The sequence below is a fragment of the Echinops telfairi genome, unplaced genomic scaffold (assembly GCF_000313985.2).
Source record: "Echinops telfairi isolate 266 unplaced genomic scaffold, ASM31398v2 ScPeMD7_7469;HRSCAF=8507_1, whole genome shotgun sequence".
Classification (NCBI taxonomy): domain Eukaryota; kingdom Metazoa; phylum Chordata; class Mammalia; order Afrosoricida; family Tenrecidae; genus Echinops; species Echinops telfairi.
Genome location: NW_022111373.1, coordinates 60,494,013 through 60,512,115, shown reverse-complemented (window position 1 = coordinate 60,512,115; position 18,103 = coordinate 60,494,013). Strand labels below are relative to the sequence as shown.

General features: G+C 43.6%; 1 protein-coding gene across 8 annotated transcripts in view; it reads right to left on the bottom strand.

Annotated features, from left to right (window-relative positions):
- Positions 1 to 18,103, bottom strand: part of MEF2C (myocyte enhancer factor 2C) — a 194,389-nt gene that overhangs the window by 43,081 nt on the left and 133,205 nt on the right. For 7 of the 8 annotated variants that reach the window (XM_045284986.1, XM_045284987.1, XM_045284988.1 and 4 more), the window contains one exon: positions 7,564 to 7,707. In XM_045284986.1, coding sequence (XP_045140921.1) covers positions 7,564 to 7,707 — 144 coding nt within the window. Of the gene's footprint in view, positions 1 to 7,364; positions 7,503 to 7,563; positions 7,708 to 18,103 lie in introns of all 8 variants that reach the window. The other variant, XM_045284989.1, reaches the window with a different exon arrangement.

The window sequence follows — 18,103 nt, the reverse complement described above, 5'->3', positions numbered from 1 at the left end:
TCGGAGAATATGATAAAAACTAGAATTCATAATCTATATATCTTTTGTATTCTCTCTAGTTCATGCTTTATTTCCTTATCAGCATCATTAATGAAGCATAATAATTTTGAAAGCAAGTTATAAGTTTAAGAAATGACCATACTGAAAAAATATCTCAGCAAATCAGACAGAACATCTCCTTTCATATCTGAAAACTGCTTTATAGTCCAGGCTATGCAGTAAGTTGCCATTGAGCCAGACAGATCATCTATTATCCTTGTGGCTCTATTTCCTTATTGAAGATACAAAGTGGTTGCATCCCTAAAGAGATCACCCTGTTCTAAACATTTCTTGGAATGCAAGGAAACTTCATTGTTGGGTGGCGCCGTTGACTTAAATTCTGACTCAATGGCCCCATGTGAAGAGAAGTGCTGCCCATGGCTTTCTTGGCTGTACTCCTTATGGAAGCAGCTCACCAGCTTTCTCCTCCAGCCACTGGTGGGTTTGAACCACTGATCTCTTGGTGAGCAGCTGGGTGCTTAACTACAATCCCACCAGGATTCCTTAAATGACCTATAATACTGTATAAATGTTAACAGGAAATTTGTTAATCTTTTCTCTTTTTTTTCCATCTCCATATTAGGAACTGTAAAAGTAATTTCCCCCCTAAAATATTAAAGCAGGAAGTAGACAAAACTTCATTACTTGCAAAGGTGTCAGGACTCAGCTCTGAATCTTTGGAACACTCAAGAGAGGAAGGAAGAAATTTGGGTGATAAAATAAACTGCTGTAGGCAGACCTCACTACATAATTTGCAAGGCTCAGTGCAAAATGAAGAGGTGGGACCCTGAGTTAAAAGTTACTAAGAATTTTAAGCCTGTGACAACTGCACATTGACTCGCTGGGCCCTCGGAGCGCAGGGTCCAGTGCAGCCAGGGCAGAGCAGGGCTCTTGCGGCCCACCTGCTTTAGAGAGACACAGGTGTGGCAGCCCCCAAACACCTAGTGTCTATCCTTGGACTGAAGTGAGTCATCGTGGTTAGAAAGGTATTCTTATCCAAAACCCACTGTTTCCCCAAACTTACCACAATGAAAAGTCTAAGAAACAGTCAAAATACTTTTAATAAAGTATTTTCAGTTAATGAGCATTCTTTTATTTAATGTAAATGATTGAACTGAATCCCCCTTTTCACCACAAATGACAGCCTTCAGTATGGATTGCAATGAAATGTCAAGAAGTCCAAAATCCTCACAACTGGACCAATAGATAACATCAAGGACTTCATCTTGCTTGGGTCTGTAATCAATGCTGATGGAAGCAGCCTTCAAGAGATCAAACGACACATTGCCTTCGGCAAACCTGCTGAATAGGACCTTTAAAAAATGTTGCAAAGCAAGGATAGTACTTCGAAGACTAACTGTATGCCTGACCCAAAGCATGGTATTTTCAGTTGCCTCATATGCATGTGAAAATTGGGTATTTAATAAGGAAGACCAAAGAAAAAGTGATGCACTTAAACTATTGTGTTGGAGAAGACTATTGAAAGTGCCAATGACTACCAAAGGAGCAACCGAATCTGTCTGGGAAGAAAAAAGCTCCGTAGAGGTAAGGTCGGAGAGACTCTGGTCTCACATACGTTGGACACGTTATCAGGAGAGACCAGTCCCTGGAGGACAACAGGCTTGGTAAAGTGGAAGGGCTGTGAAAAAGAGGAAGGGCCCCCAACAAGAGGGACTGACACAGAGCCCTAACAATGGGCTCAGCCAGAAGAACGATGAGGAGCATGGTGCAGGGCTGGGCGCACCTTCTGTTGTGCACACGGTCACTATGGGCTGGAGCCAACTCAAGGGCCCGTTCACAGCAGCAGCATCACCAAAGGCTGCTGCTTTCAATGGACCCAGCAGCTCCCGACAAAAGGGGCTGGCCAGCTGCTTTTGGAAAGATGACAGCCACGAAAAACCTGCGGGACAGCTCGACTCCATAGCACCTGGGGTTGCCGGGAGCTGGACCTGATTTCACAGCCACAGAGCTGTTTGTTTGTCATCAGTCATCCACCATTCAACGTCTGTCGGTCCAGCTGTTAACGTCCCCCATTTGTCTCACATCCTATTTCTCATCCTCAGCCCCTGAGGGGCTTCCTCCAATGTATCTACACTGTGTTTCCAATATGGTCCTTTCTTTCCTACCCCACACAGAGAGTCTCACTACTTTTCCCTTTCACTCCTCTGGCAAGCCTCTCACACCCAGCAAGTCCATGCAGACTCACAGCGGACCGAGTTCCTCATGGGTTTCCAAGACTGCAGCTGCTTATGGGACTAGAGCATCCCACTGTTGTCCTGCGGAGCGGCTGGTGGTTTTGATCTGTCAAGTGTTCGGACTTCAGCCCAATTCATAACCACTGTACCCTACAGAGCTCCTTCCCTCTATGCTACTTAACAGCATTATTTCTCTCCCTGTACAGTCTGACATTTTGAAGACTAGATAATAAGATTTCTTCTGACTTCCCTCCTGATCCCTTTCCATCCGTTTGTATGGCCCTCCCTTCCTTCCTCATTGCCCCATCCCCGCTTCCTCAACGGAGTCCATTGCCATCCCTGCTTCCTCAATGGTTCCCATTGCCCCATCCCTGCTTCCTCAAGGAGTCCACTGCCCCATCCCTGCTTCCTCAATGGTTCCCATTGCCCCATCCCTGCTTCCCCAACGGAGCCCATTGCCCCATCCCTGCTTCCTCAACGGAGCCCATTGCCCCACCCCTGCTTCCTCAACGGAGCCCATTGCTCCATCCCTGCTTCCCCAACGGAGCCCATTGCTCCATCCCTGCTTCCCCAATGGAGCCCATTGCCCCATCCCTGCTTCCCCAATGGAGCCCATTGCCCCATCCCCGCTTCCCCAATGGAGCCCATTGCTCCATCCCTGCTTCCCCAATGGAGCCCATTGCCCCACCCCTGCTTCCCCAATGGAGCCCATTGCTCCATCCCTGCTTCCCCAATGGAGCCCATTGCCCCACCCCTGCTTCCTCAACGGAGCCCATTGCCCCATCCCTGCTTCCTCAATGGAGTCCATTGCCCCACCCCTGCTTCCTCAATGGAGACTGACATGAAACATGGCAGCCCTTTTGTGGGGAAACGCTGGTCAACAAGATTCCAAATCACTCATGAATCATGTCATGTAATTGAGGAATGTGGGCATACATGACATTATCCAAACAGATGATTGCAATATTACATTTTCTATTTTCAAAAAAGGAAACTCTCTAAACTGAGTCTTTGAAACAGAAAAATAATCTTGCAATGTTTTGAAAGCGGCGGAGACACTCCCCTCCACACAAAGGGCAGAGTGTCCTTGCCCTGATGTAAATGTTTTAGCAGCTGTGGAAACTTTCAACAAAATTTACTTCCAGCAACTGAAAGTGATGTGCAAAAACCGGGCTTTTCATGGTGCAGACTGAAGCACTTACTGAGGAGATGAAGATGCTGAGGGCGCGGCCCGGAGCCGTGTGGCTCCTTCCCACGGCTTGGCTCGTGCACTGATGTGGTTTTCGTCTTCCACCACATCCCGCTGCACCTCTTAGGAAAGCGTGTGTCTTGATTCTGAGCTCTTTGCATGACATAGTAAAAGACCTCTATGCAGCACCCCTCTTTCCCAGAAAGCAGAGGTGAATGTTCCAATGTATAAATATGGGGTTTCCCGTAGACATATGCAAGTCAAAGCTCTGCCCCCTTTGGGGTTACTTCCATGTGAGGATGCTCAGTAGTGTTGTATCCACTGGCCTGTTTGCTATGTGCGAGAAGGGGTCCTCCTCTCTGAGACATCTAAAGGCTTTTACGTTAAAATCCTACGTTCACAGACCTTTCTGTGGAGCGCCTCTGTACTAGTTCGTGTATTACATTGCAAGAGAAACTCAGTTACAAAATTAGCTCAAAGGAACTACTTTCACCCCATCTTCTGAGTAAGATAAAGTCCCAATGGCTATCTTACCATCTGGGAATTCTGGAGATAACAAGTATGCAGAGTGGCATAAGAAAGGAGCGTGCTCCCGGTTGAAGGGGCTGTATTCTAGTACAGGTCTCGGTGGTTAGATGACTTTATAGCGCTGAGCTTTCCCTAATGGCTAAACATCAGAAAAGGTGTATGTCAGGTTTATATAATGTCTATGCTGAGAAGGTGGACTACACGAAGGAGAATGAGTTATCAAGATCGGAAGAGGCCTCATTAAACAACCTGCAATATGCAGATGGCGCAACCTTGCTTGCTGAAATCTGAAGAGGACTTGATTTACTTACGCAAATCAAGACTACAGCCTCCAGGATAGATTAGACCGCAACATAAAGACACCATCTACAAGTGGACCCATACACAATATCATAATAAGTGGAGGGAAGATTGAAGTTGTCATGAATATCACTTTACTCGGATCCTTAATCAGTGCTTCTGTGGAAGCAGCAGTTAACATATCCAACAACATATTGTATTGGGCAAATATGTTGCACAAGACCTCTTTACAGGATTAAAGAGCAAGGATGTTAGCAAGGACTAAGGTATACTTGACCCAAGTCATGGAAGTTTTAGTCATTTCATTTAGAGGGTGGACAGTAAATAAGGAAGACAGGACTAATTGGTGCCTTTGAACTAGGATGTTGGTGAAGAACACTGACTATGCTATGGATTGCCAAAAGAAGGAACAAATCCATGCTGAAAGCCGTACTGTCAGAATGCTCACACGCTTAGCTTAGGAAGGTTCTCACGAGGGGGACCAGGCCCTGGAGAAGGCTATCATGCTTGGTAAAGCAGAGAGTTGACAGAAAAGGGGACGATGCTCAATGGCTTCACCAAGGGGCTCAGATAGAGCAGTGGTGGTAAGATGGCACAAGACTGCGCAGTATTTAGTTCTGCTGTACACAGGGTTGACTCTGAGTCAAACTGGCTCCATAGCACCTAACAGCAGCTTTCCCTCAGAATACCGTTCTTACCCAACGAAAGCTCCACTTCTAGTTGTCATTTCCCTTAACAAAGGAAGCAGTCATGTGTTTCTGAAGGTCGTTGAATTATGCATATATTTAAAAATAAAATTTGAAGTGTTCATCTTAATTCAATACAGGCAGTTTATGTACCTACTAAGTGTAAAGCATTCATTTATTTTGTGACTTCAGTTGTGGATTTGAATTAGAAATGCAGCTACTTTGTCCCCAAGTAGTATCCGCCTTTCTCCTTCCCAAAGCACATGTTCACTGCAGTCTCTCTTTCTTTCTCTCAATCCTCAGGCTTAGGCTATTTGGCTAACTTACAAAAACATTTTATTTTTAAAAAAGGAATTAATTACCTCTTAAAGAGATTATATACAGTTAAGGTTCAGAAATTAACAGTAGTTATTCAGAAAGCATCTACACCTTGAGTTTTATCACTTTATGCCACAAAATGAACATCTTTTGGTGATGGAATATAAGAGAGCATTCTGTTTTTCCAGTACAAAGGTGGGCAAACAAAATAATACATGCAAGAGTTATTTCTCTTAAATATCTGGCAAGGCATATGACCAATAGTTAGAATTTTTTTTTGACTTGGTTAAGACAAAATGTAGCCAAATGTTAAAGCATACGGACTGCTGGTGTAGGCAAAGCAACTTGTCTGATGAAGCTTTTAATCACCCCGGCACACAAACATGTTGAAACTTTACCATTATGTTTCCATGCAGCCTGTTTCCCTGCAGCGAGCATTAGCTTTAACCCTTCAGTGTTGTAGAATTTCACAGATAGGGTGAGGGCTGACGTTTTATTCAGAAATGAGCTTTTAGTTAGGGATGACTCAGCTTACATGAGAGAACTTCAGTTCCCTGGCTGTGTCTGGTCTCAGGATAGTATATATTTATATGTATGTATATGATGTATATTATGGGGGCTTCAAAGAGTGTGTGAAAAACAAATCCAGCATCTTTCCATGCCCTTTTTCCATGAGCTTTTTGAAGCCCCTTTGAGTGTATGTGTATACATGAATATGCATATACATATAGGTATGCATCTCTTAACATCTATGATACATTCACAGAATGCTATGTGATTTGGATGCTGTGCAAACACCATATTGTATACAGGCAGCCCTGTGCAATCTGTAATCAAATCCCCATACAGCCTATTATGTTAAAAGCTAATAAGAGCCTTCCAGGCAGAGCCTGAACACATCGCTCCGTGGTGCGAGGTTTGTGGTTAGACTGCCCAGGGGCTCTGCCAGCAGCTGGATTCGGACGTTGCACACATCTGGGCAAAAGAACCCTGCTGGCATAGGGAGTTAAGTGCTGAGATGCTGACCCCAGGCAGGTGATTGAAATCCAACAGCTGTCCCGAGGGAGAAAGGTGAAGCTATCTCACCCCTTAGAAACTTACAGGAGCCCTTGTGGGATAACGGGTTACACGTTCGGCTGCTCACTGCAAGGTCAGTGGGGGAAGAAACACGAGATTCCCTGCTCCTGTAAAGGTTTACAGGCTCGGAAAGCCAGAGGGACAGTTCTGCTGTCCTACAGGATCACGATGAGTCAGAATAGACTCGAAGGCAGGGGGTGTTCTTTTGTTGTTGTTTGGGGGCAAAGGTGGAGGGGTGGGTGGCCACAAGGACCTGGTGTGAAGGTGCTAGGAATGAGGTTCGCGGGGGCACCCTGGCTGCTGCCGCCCCCTTGCCTTGTCGGTGCAGCCACCACCGCCACTCTTTTCCTGAGCCAGCGAGTGCCCTGGGCTTTGTGGGTGACTAGTGCAGGTGGCAGGAATGGAGGAGCCAGGTGCTGCCCGGCCAGGAGAGAAAGGCTGCAGTGCTAACAGGGCCAGCGGGAGGGGAAGGAGGAGTGGCTGGCACTGGAATCCACCCTGAGCTTCGCTGGGTGGTCACGATGAACTGCAGGGTCTTCCTCTCATTAGGGGGGAGATACTAAACAAAAGGAGAGTTCCTTTTTAAAATAAAACAAAACAAAACCCCAACACCTGATGGGGTCACAGACGTATATGCAGTTGGACACGACCCAAATGAAAACGGTAAAGCAATGCACACCTGCTCCTGTATTTTACAGGGGATCTGTTCTGAAGGAGATCCTGGGATTGTCACTTTTGTGGGCTGTCTATTGTTTTTTTAAATGATTGTGCAAATTCAGGGTGTGTCACCTATTCTCTTCCTGCTGGGAATGTTCTACCTCAGAGAGAACTTCATGAAGGGTGGCACTCTTCTGGATTAGGTAATGTCAGCACCCCTAGGGATTGCTTTGCGAATGAACTGCCTGGAGGGTGAGATGGCTCTTCTCTCCACCTGACTCTCGAGTGCTTCTTAGAGAAAGCCATCACTGAAAGGGTTAAGGTATGTTACGGCAGCAGCTATCAGCAGACCAGCCATCTACCTTTGGTACTTACAGGAATTTTATGACTCTTGATCATATTATCAAATTCTTCATTAATTTTTTTGTATTTTTCTTCAGTGCGTGGGGTGAGTGCATAAGAGGAGTCGGGATCGGGGCTTTCACGGCCTTTGTTCTCTTTCCTGTTCAATGCCTGCCAGGTTCAGAGAAATACCGAGAGTAAAAAAAAAACGAAGGGGGAGCCGAGTACTTACACACAATCTTTGCCTGCTGATCATTAGATCGATATCTTCGTTAATTTTCCTGTACTTGTCCTCAGACTCAGGGCTGTGACCTACGGAATCGTCTGCATCAGGGTCTGGGCTGTCACAACCATTAAGGCCTTTCTTTCTCAACGTCTGAAACACACAATTTGGACATTTCAAACCTAGAGGAAGGCTGTAAGAGACATTCAGGGCAGTTACAGAAGTTCACGCTGCCCAGCACTTCACACTAACATGGCATCTGCTACATCTTACCTTCCAGAAAGCACAGAGAAGCCGATGAGTCATTTCAGTAGCATGCTCATTAAACTAAATGAAATAGTTAAAGGCGAAGAGATATATTCTTTTCGTGACTAAATTTAGTCAATGAACAAAGAGGGTGTGAGGGTGGCAGTTTTGTGGTAGGGAGTTTACATGCGCTAGCGAGAGACAATTGCAGCAGAGCACAGTGAAGGAGGCGAATCGCAACACTCTCATCTTCCCACAGAAAAACCAGAAGTCAGGACATTGCACAATGACTTCAGAATCCGTGATCATGACACAAGCAGAATAGTTGGCATCAAACACTGGGGATGGAGAGGTGTCCTGTGACCCCAGTTTGCTGTGCCCTTGACAATTATTATTATTATTTTTTTCATTTTGGCTGTCTTGATTTACTTATATCAATTACATATTTCAATATTTCTTTTTAAAAAATCACTTTATTGGGGCTCATACAACTCTTATCACAATCCACACATACATCACTTGTGTAAAGCACACTTATACATTCGTTGCCCTCATCATTCTCAAAATTCGCTTTCCGCTTGGGTTCCTGGAATCAGCTCCTCATTTTCCTTTTCCCCTCCTCCCTCCCCATTCTCCCCTCCCTCATGAACCCTTAATAATTTATAAATTATTATTTTATCTTATCTTACACTGCCCGGCGTCTCCCTTCACCCACCCTTCTGTTGCCCATCCCCCAGAGAGGAGGCTATATGTAGATCCTTTTGTGATCGGTTTCCCCTTTCTACCCCTCCTTCCCTCCCAGTATCGCCACTCTCACCGCTGGGCCCTCGACAATTATTAAGCGGAGCTGGCTAATATGCTCACGGTAGGCCGAAGGCCGATGAAGAATGCTCATTTACTGCACTCACTTGGAGAATGACTCCTACTTAGGCTCCTTGGAGTTCTAACACTATGTGAAACTCCGAGCTGAAATTTAGAATCCTGAGAAGTTAGCTGCCTGAACACAGGCTGAGACGAAAGTCAAAACAGCTGAGCTTAGGGCTTCATTATTATGAGCTAAGTGAGGAAGCCCACAGAACACTGAAAATAGGTAACCAAGTCAATAACTACCCACCTAGCAAAAGTTCCTGCTGGTTTCGGCTGACTAGGAAATCACCTGGAGACTGTCTCCTGACACATGAAAATGAAAAGGCTGTACCTTATCTTGAGCCTCCTGTCTCCTGCCTGTGGCTCTGGTCTAGTCCCAGCTGTCACAGAAGGATAAATACTAAGGTAGCACTGTAACAACTAGAAAAAGTCTGAGTCAGGAGTCCTGAGTTTGTCTTTCTTTTCTTCTCTCCTTTTTTTAAATGGATGGCTGTCAATCTAATTGCACATGATCCAATTTATGGAGGTGATGCTAAGTTTCATAAATCACAAAACTTCTTATCAATCACAGAGCTTGCCAGGCTAATTATTAATAGACTAGCCACATTGCTGAATTCCCCTGGTCCTACCTCCTAACAGTGTAGATTGAGATGCGTACCCAAGTGCCTCTCAGGAACAGAAAGTTGAGCAGAGCTCATCTTTATTAAAGACAGGATTCACATACAGATAAAGCAAAAGCTGTGGCATCAAGCTACGGCATTCGAAGCTGAGATAACACTCCATCTTTAATCCATGCAATTGGGGAAAATAAATAACATGAGATGATTTTTAAAAAGGGGGTGTCATTCTTAAATGTTTAAGCTCCTTGGCTGTTATCAATGAGTAGCAAATGTAACAGTGTTTAACATGAGCTTTTGGAGGCCCTGGTGACTTTCGGTGAAAATCAAACTAAGAGAGCTACCATTTCTAATCTATCTATGATGCACCGTCGCTCTGTAAATATTTATTAATGTTATAGTGGTATCATGTAACAAATAAACATATGGTTACAGCTTATTATGTGGTAGAATGTTTGAATATTAAAATGCATATTTTGACACAAGAAGATAAAACCTACATTCACAATCTTAGGGAATTCATAAAGCGGTGCAGCCACCTGTCCCCCGAGCAAGGGTCTCCAGACACCTCTTTCACCACATGAGTCTCTCGTGGATCCCTACACGAATACTACAAAGGATGGCAAACTACATTGTAGTAATCATTTCACTGACTAAACTTCCTGGGTTTTTAAGTCTCCCATTCGCATGATCTCAGCCACAAGAGTGCTCTTCGGGGAGAAAACTACTTGTATTGTGATGTGATTGTGCTTTGCTCTCTGCCTGTCCTTCAGTTTGAAGAACGATTTCTGAGTGTCTTGCATCAGACATTGTACTTTTTTTTCCCATAAGAATTATGTAGAGTATGCACGATCAAGAAAATATTTCCTGGTATTTCCCAAACGGATTTGTCTCTTTCTCTAAAGCATGTTAAAAACATCCTTAAATAAACCTTTAAAAATCATATGTATTATAGAACATTTAAGTTATAGTCTTATCTAAGGCATATTGTTTTCAATGTGCACCCAAGTCTTTTATCCAATAAATCTTATTGTAAAAATCGTAGCTGTTTTGATGTGCAGATTTTTGACAACAGAACGCAAGGGTGAGGAGAGGCCTATCGACTGTCATTACAATCCATCTGGCACACGCATGTGTGCGAAATAGTCTTACCAAGCATTCGGGGGTAGATATTGTGTTTGCCTTATGAAAATTCAAACATCAATTACACTTTATTGAAAGATCTCCACAAAGATGAACTCATTGTCTCTAATAGGTCTCCCGTGAAGATGTCAGGGAACCCTTCTGCCTGGTTTCAACCCGCGTGGACAAGCATCAGGGTTCAATGAATCTTCTGTCTAGCGCAAAATGGGACCTGCCTTTCTGTCAAAACTGTCACATCTGCTAAGTGGGTGGTGTGGACTAGATTCCTCCCACTGTACTGAACCCCAGCAGTCGTGTGAGGAGTCCTTGGGTGGCTGCAAACAGTTAACATGCTTGGCTACTAACTGCAATCAACCTGAGTCCACCCAGCCTTGGAAGAAAAATCCAATGCTCTCCATCTGAAAACCAAGCCACTGCAGCTCTACTCTGACATACACGAGACTGTTGAAAGTCCACATTGATTCGACAGCAATGACTTGTGTGGTTTGAGCCCTGAAATATAGTAGAAAGAATTCAAAAGAAGGAACCTTTGGCAAATGTTAAACTATGAAAATAGGGGTGAAACACTGATCCTTCCTGGCTATCAAATTTCAGAGTGGCAATGCCTATGAGTCAGTAAAATACTTAGCAGTTTATGGATTAAGAAATCAATTAAATCAAAATTCATTCTGTACCTGAAGAAGTCTATCAATTATTATGTGCCAAAGGAGTTAGCATCCAATCTCAAAGGAAATGGGAGAAATCACAACTGTGGCTCCTTTTCTTCTAATAAACTCTTCTTGTTTTGACATCATTGTGTAAATTATCATCAGTATTTAACTAATAAAATATCCCTGCCAGGTAAAAGATACACTCTTGCCTTACGTCAAGTTAGCTTGTGTTATTTCAAGGAGCATTTTGAGATATTATAAACATAAAAAGCAAGAGACAATTAATACTGGGTTACAATTTCCCATAATCACATAATGAGAACACTGAAAAAAACGTTCAAAAATATTATCCTCGGCTGAGAGCTTGTATCATGTTTCTGCCAAGAACAAGTGATTATGGTAGAATTACAAAGCTCTGAGCATGGAAGTGGTGGCACAAGCTTGAATGCCACTGTGTGAATGTGCAACTCTGAAGGCAGTTCCATCTTTATTATATTAAAAATCTACAGCTATTTAATGATGACAAAGGGATCACTGTTAGATTCAGCCAAGTCTGTCTTTATCACAGTACTGAATATTCAACATAAGCAAAAGGAATAACTTAAATGGGCAAATAAGCACCATTCCTTCAGGCCTTCCTCTTAAGAAAATGAAAAGAAATTGGTGGCATGGTGGTTACCAGTTGGGCTGTGGATCCGTAAGGTCAGCAGTTCGAAACCACTGGATGGTCCTGGGGAGAAACACAGGGCTTTCTACTTCCCCTAAAGAAGTGCAGGCCTGCAAAGCCACAGGGCTGGTTCTACCCTGTTTTACAGGGTCGCGATGAGTCACCAGCCACCCAGGTGGCACTGAGTTGCTGTTGTGTTTTCGCCTTTGAAAGCTCTTGATCTTTGTAAGTTTCACCGGCCAGGTGAGGCAGGCACCGCGGTGGCGGATTACCCCACTAGCCAGCGTAGTACGGGTTTGCTGACATGTGTTCACTTACTCATCCGCAGTGAACAACTTCACGTGGGTTTCACCACTGGTGGCATAGTGGGTTAAGTCCTGGGCTGTTACCCTCACGGTGGGTGGCTCAAGTTCACTGGTGGCTCATTTTTCCTGGAGGAAAGATGAGGCTGAGCTCCTGGAAAGATTGCAGGGTGACTCTCGCCTGGAGTCACGATGCATCTCAGTTGACTCGGCATCCGTGGACTTGGTTTGTTTTGATCTTCGATGTGAGAAACATGCGCTGCAGATCGCGGTAAGTGAGCACAAATAAGCCTTTGTTTACCTTGCTCACTTGGCATACCCCAACCCTGTCAGAGAGTGCGGATTTAACAAGAGGATTTGGGTCTGTAGGATCAGGAGAGAGACAGATGTCACCTACACCTAGAAGCCGAATCTTTGATATGGCGGGAAAATGTCCAAGTGTTTACTGCGGATCAGTAAGCAAGCACAAGCCAGCCCATTCCTATGTTGCTTATTAAGTAATCTGATGTTGGTAGGTTGTTAAATCAGTATTGTTTTACAGGGACTAGAATCCTGGCTCGCTCTCTATCTATCTATCTATCTATCTATCTATCTATCTATCTATATATATATATTTGTGTGTGTGTCTCTAAGCTGACTGTTTTGAAAAGATTTATTCTGCATGTCAAGATAAGGCAAGAGTTCTACTGAAACCAACCTCTAGCTGCATGCCCATAGGAACACTTCTCTTAGAGCACTCTGTGACTCTTGAGTTAAGTCTGTGTACTGAAGTCAGCATTCTGGGTGACAGTGACACTGCTTCGGCAGATCAATTGGTTGCAGAGGCGTCTGGGATTCTTTCATAAGGCAGAGAGCTTGTCACACAGTGAGCTGAGAACAGCCACTTCTTAGCACAGTAATTAGAATGACAGAAGGTGGCATCATCCAGATAGTAAATGGGGATAAGAGTCCAGACAGGTAACTCAACAACCACGTGGGACCTTCCCACCCAGACAGGTGGACATACGGACCCTGTGAGATTCCATTTGTTCATCAGAGAAGAAAAAAACCAAAACAAAAATCTTGAAATATGTATAAACTGATGATGATCGGTGACAGGTGCTTCAACATTTCTAATGAAATAGATGTAGGAGAGCAGATTCTGTTTCGTTACGGGAAGGAGTAAAAATGAAAAAGAAAAGCCTCATGGAGCTCTGTGGCATCGTGTTAGGCATTGTGCTGTCAATGAGAGGGCCGCCCACATTAAATTGATGCAGACCACGAGCTGCAGAGCCAGGGCATCCCGGCTCCTAGGGAACCTGTCGGATTGAGTAGAACGGCTCCATCGGGTTTCCAAGACTGTAATCTTTACGGAAGTGCACTGCTTGGCCTTTATCCCAGAGTGGCTGGGGGTTTTGAACCAACGACCTACTGGTAGTAGACAAGTGCTTAACCACCGCATCCCCAGGGCTCACTTCCTTCCACATGCAGTGGTTAAAACTAGCTGCTGTTTCTTAATGATAACTTTGTTAGTAAAAGATAATTAGTATTTCCAGTTATCTGAAGCTACTACACATTTTATATTATTATGATGTAAGTAAAATTCTTTCCCACCCCTCCTCCTCACCACAGAACTAATAGCACAGATTTTAAAAATCCAACCAATCAATTCCTTTCTATCTCTGTAGCATCAAATAGCAAGAATACATATTTTCATCACCATCTTGTTTGGTGCCTCTCTATTGTAAAGAGAAATTTCCAATGTCTTTGTGAATTAACCTCGGGTACCACTTATTAACCTTTTTTGAAATGAACAAACAAACAAACAAACAAAACCAAAAACAAACACATCCCGCCCTTTCTTGCATTGCTAGTGCTCTCCTTGCTCTGCATTGCAGATGTGTGAAGAAAAAGCACACTGGATTACTCAGCGGCATGATTGTGCTGCTAACAAAAAAGTTAGGAATAAAGACAATGATCAACTTAGTAAAGGTAACTTTCTTCCCTTTGATCCTAAAACAGATTTCTCCTAATCTTTTACAATTTTGTGAAGACAAAACACCTACTATTAGCAGGCAGAATCATCATTAGCGAGTGGCAAATGCCCACACGAATCCATGATGCAACTGCCTCTAAGTGACGTTTTGGGGACTATTTTGCAGGATACTCAAGATGCCGTTGTTTGCTGTCCCTTTGGGATCTGGGGAGTGCCCACGCTGAAGCCAGGGCCCAGTGCCTTATTTCATTTCAAATGTATTCAGCAAACAATGGTCAGAAACCCACTCTACACCAGATACTGTTCTGTGCATTTGTTTCGTAGCAAAGCTGGGAACACAAATTCAAGCTATAAAGCTCTGAACTGACATAAATTTGTATTGTTTTTTGTGATTTCAAGCTCAGATTGCTTGGGCTGGGAAACGATGAGGTGCCAAAAACGTTCTCCATAGGTTTAAATAATCAACACTGTGTAAGCACTGCTGGCACCATCTCTCCCATTACATGAGTTTTTCTTCGTTCTTAACACACTGTTGTTGTTAGTTGCTGTCAACTTGACGGTGAGCCCACGTGTAATAGAATGCAACACCGCCCGGCGCTGCAGCATCCCGACGGCTATGTTTGAGCCCATTGTTTCTGCACCCTGGCAGCTCCTTGTGTCCGGGGTCTTCCTCTTTTTTGCCGTCCCTTTACCGAGCATGATGTCCTTTTCCAAGGGCTGTGATCTCCTGATGATGTGTCCAAAGTAGGTGGGGTTGAGTCTTGCTATCCTTGCTTCTCAGGAGCAGTCTGGCTGTATTTTTCCCAGGACAGATTTGCCTGTTTTTAGGGCAGTCCGTGGTTCTTTCAATATTCTTCTCCAGCACCATCATTTGAGTGTGTTGATTCTTTTCGGTCGTCCTCCTACAATGTCTAGCTTTCACATGGGTATCAGATGATGGCAAAGACTGTGGCTTGAGGCAGGCACACCTTGAGGAGTGAACCCCGGAGGTGTACCGGGTTCCGTGTCGGTCAGCACGCTGGAACCACCAGCTGCTTGGTGGGAGAGCTGATCCACTCCCATACAGATTATATATATATATATAAAATAGTTTTATTGGAATATACTTCACCTACCATAAAGTTAATTGTATTAAGATTTATGCAATCATCATCATAATCTATATATTGCTCTTAATTTAGAAATGAAAAAATTCATTAAATACTATGAACTTAGTAAAATCAGTAGGTAGATTAAGTAATTAGACAGTTACATCAAGCAAATCATGTGACGTATAGCCCATGAAAGCTCCTACTGCAAATACTCAAGTATAAGCCGACCCGAATCTCAGCCGAGGCACCTAATTTTACCACCAAAACTGCATTAAAAATGTGCTGAAAAACTCAGCTTAAAAAAACAAAACAACAAAACAGAAAAAACCTTGGTTTATACTTGAGTATATACAGTGTTGTGCCCACACACTTATTTGTGGTATAATTTATGAAAAATTAAAAGTATGAACCTTTCAACAAGATTGCATTAGCCTAATATGTTGGTGCTTCTTCTAGTCAGATACTACCTCCTAATAGCAAGGGAGAACGATGCAGTTTTAAATTCTTCCCCAAGTCCTCAAAAGATCATCTTAATATTGTATTTGGAATTATTTTCCTAGAATACTTTTTTAATCATCAAATAATGAAAAGGAAAGACAGTAATCAAAGTCTTACAAGTTTTGAAGCCACAGAACATGAGGAAACATGTAGGAGCTGCTTCCTCTTATTTCATAGAAAGTGCCTCGACTTATTTCATAAAACATTGGGATCAGGATAGCACAGACTTCCAGTATTCTATTCTTAGCACTCGTGGGTGGTACACATGGTTAAGCCCACAGTGACTAACAAGTGGCAGGTTCTAATCCACCCAGAGATGATGGGGGAAAGGGTCTGATGATCTACTTCTAAAAGGTCATAACTACTGAAAACCCTGTAGGTCTCTACAATTGCAATCCACGCACAATGACTGGATGGCAGGTGGGCTCATCTTGAAAGAGACTCCACAGGGTCATCCGGTTATTCTTTATGCTTTCTGCAGAACAGCGGCGCACAGGCAGCATGCTCGTTCTCGCTCCTGAGCTGTGCTCAAGCTGGGCTCTCCTGACGGAGAGGGTCTTCTGGTGCTGTCTGCGTCAAGGCAGAGCTGATATGCCACCTGCTCTCTGAAGACTTCTGGAACCACTTAGGCTAACTTAAATTCTTCATCAGTCGGGTAATCATTTTACTCAAGTGTTTTCTTATTAGAGTTTTACTTCATTCGTATTGTTATTTTCGCACTTAGATTTCCCAATAAGCAAGGTAAGCACGGGCTGTTGTGGGACTACAAACTCGAAAAGGGGCTGTGATTGTATAGGAAGATGCTGCGGGGCATAGAGAGAGATGGATGTCAAGCGGTCCCTATAAGCAGAATCTTTGATATGGTGAAAAATGAGAAGTTAATTGTCCACTACAGCACAATTAAGCCCACGCATGTCTTGCTTACTGTGTAATCTAAGAGTGGCTGTTTCATGTGTCTTTCACCTCCGGGAGATGGAGAATTCTTAACATAGTATTTCCCTTCATTCACTTCCGGAGTTTCAGGATGTGGTGTGTCCGGACACAGTTTTGTTGCTAGGTGCTATCCAGTCAGTTCCAGCCCATCGCGACCCGAGCCGAGGTACTATCAAAAGAAAACACTGCCGGTGCTGCACCATCCTCCCCGTCCTCCCATTGGTGTAGCCAGGGCGTCAGTCTATCTCATTGATCTTCTACTCTACCAAGCAGGATGTCCTTCTTTGGGACTGGTCGGTCCTGATAGCAGCCCATGCTGTGTCACCATCCTTGCTTCTAAGGGGCATTTTGGCTGTACATCTTCCAATACCGGTTTGGATTTTCTTTTCGCAGTTCTGTGAACATGCAATATTCTTTGGCAACATCATAATTCAAAGGCATCGATTCCCCAGTTTTCCTTATTCATTGTCCAGCTTTCCTATGTAAACGAGGCAACTGAAATACTATTAACTAAAAGTGTTCAATTAAATAAAGCTTACTGATTGAACAAAGTACATATTCCCACTTTGTTCAATCAGCAAGCTTTATTTAGTTGAACAATTTTAGTACATATTCCCACTTAGTGCTGATGTATATGGAGATTTTATATGTGACTGAGTTTGTCTGGTCAGAGGCAGAGAGTGGAACCCAGACTTCTTGACACACATTTATTAACTGCTTACCCTGCACTGTGTGCTGGCTGTGGTTCTCTGGATGCAAAGATTCTTTCACTAAAATAATCTGTTTGCATGCTTTTCTCCCCATAACTATGAGCCCCTGGAGGCTAGAGTGTTTGCTAAAACTTAGCACCAGGCCTGGCAGGTGGTCCGAACTTAATGCTCATGGCTGACAGAATGATGCACGAAAAGAAGGGGGAAATGCTCACGACTGGAGGGAGGGAGAGAGAAGTGCCGGTCTAGGATTTCTTCAATTGTGCAATCACTGGACATTAATTTAAAACTCAACTATTATTTTACTCCTTCCAAGTGATTCCACCAATAGTCCTAGTGACACTATTGGGTAACAAGCTCAGTGGTTCAAACCCACCCGCTGCTCCATGGGGGAAAGATGAGTCTATCTGTTCTTGTAAAGATTTATAGCCTTGGAAATCCTAAGAGTTGCTAAGAGTTTGACTTGATGGCGATGCATTTTGTTTTTTGCTGTGATTGTCATAAACTTATTTTTTAAATTTACTGTTTTTAAATTAGAAAGTAATGTAGTGCAGGCATAATTTTTACTACGTATGAGATTTATTATAATTTGGGTCTTTTATATCGTAGTATGCTTAAAACTCAGGGTGTTAGTCTAAATATACAGGCCCCTGAGTAGTCTAAACTTGATTATTAATCTAAAGGTTACCCTCAAGCCTACCCGTGGCATGGTATCAACCAAGGAAAATGGAAACAACCAAATCCACTACCATGGCTACTGGCTCTGACTGCTAGCACCCTTCTAGAGCGGTGGTTCTCAACCCTCCTAATGCTGCGACCCTTTCATACAGTTCCTCGTGTTGTGGTGACC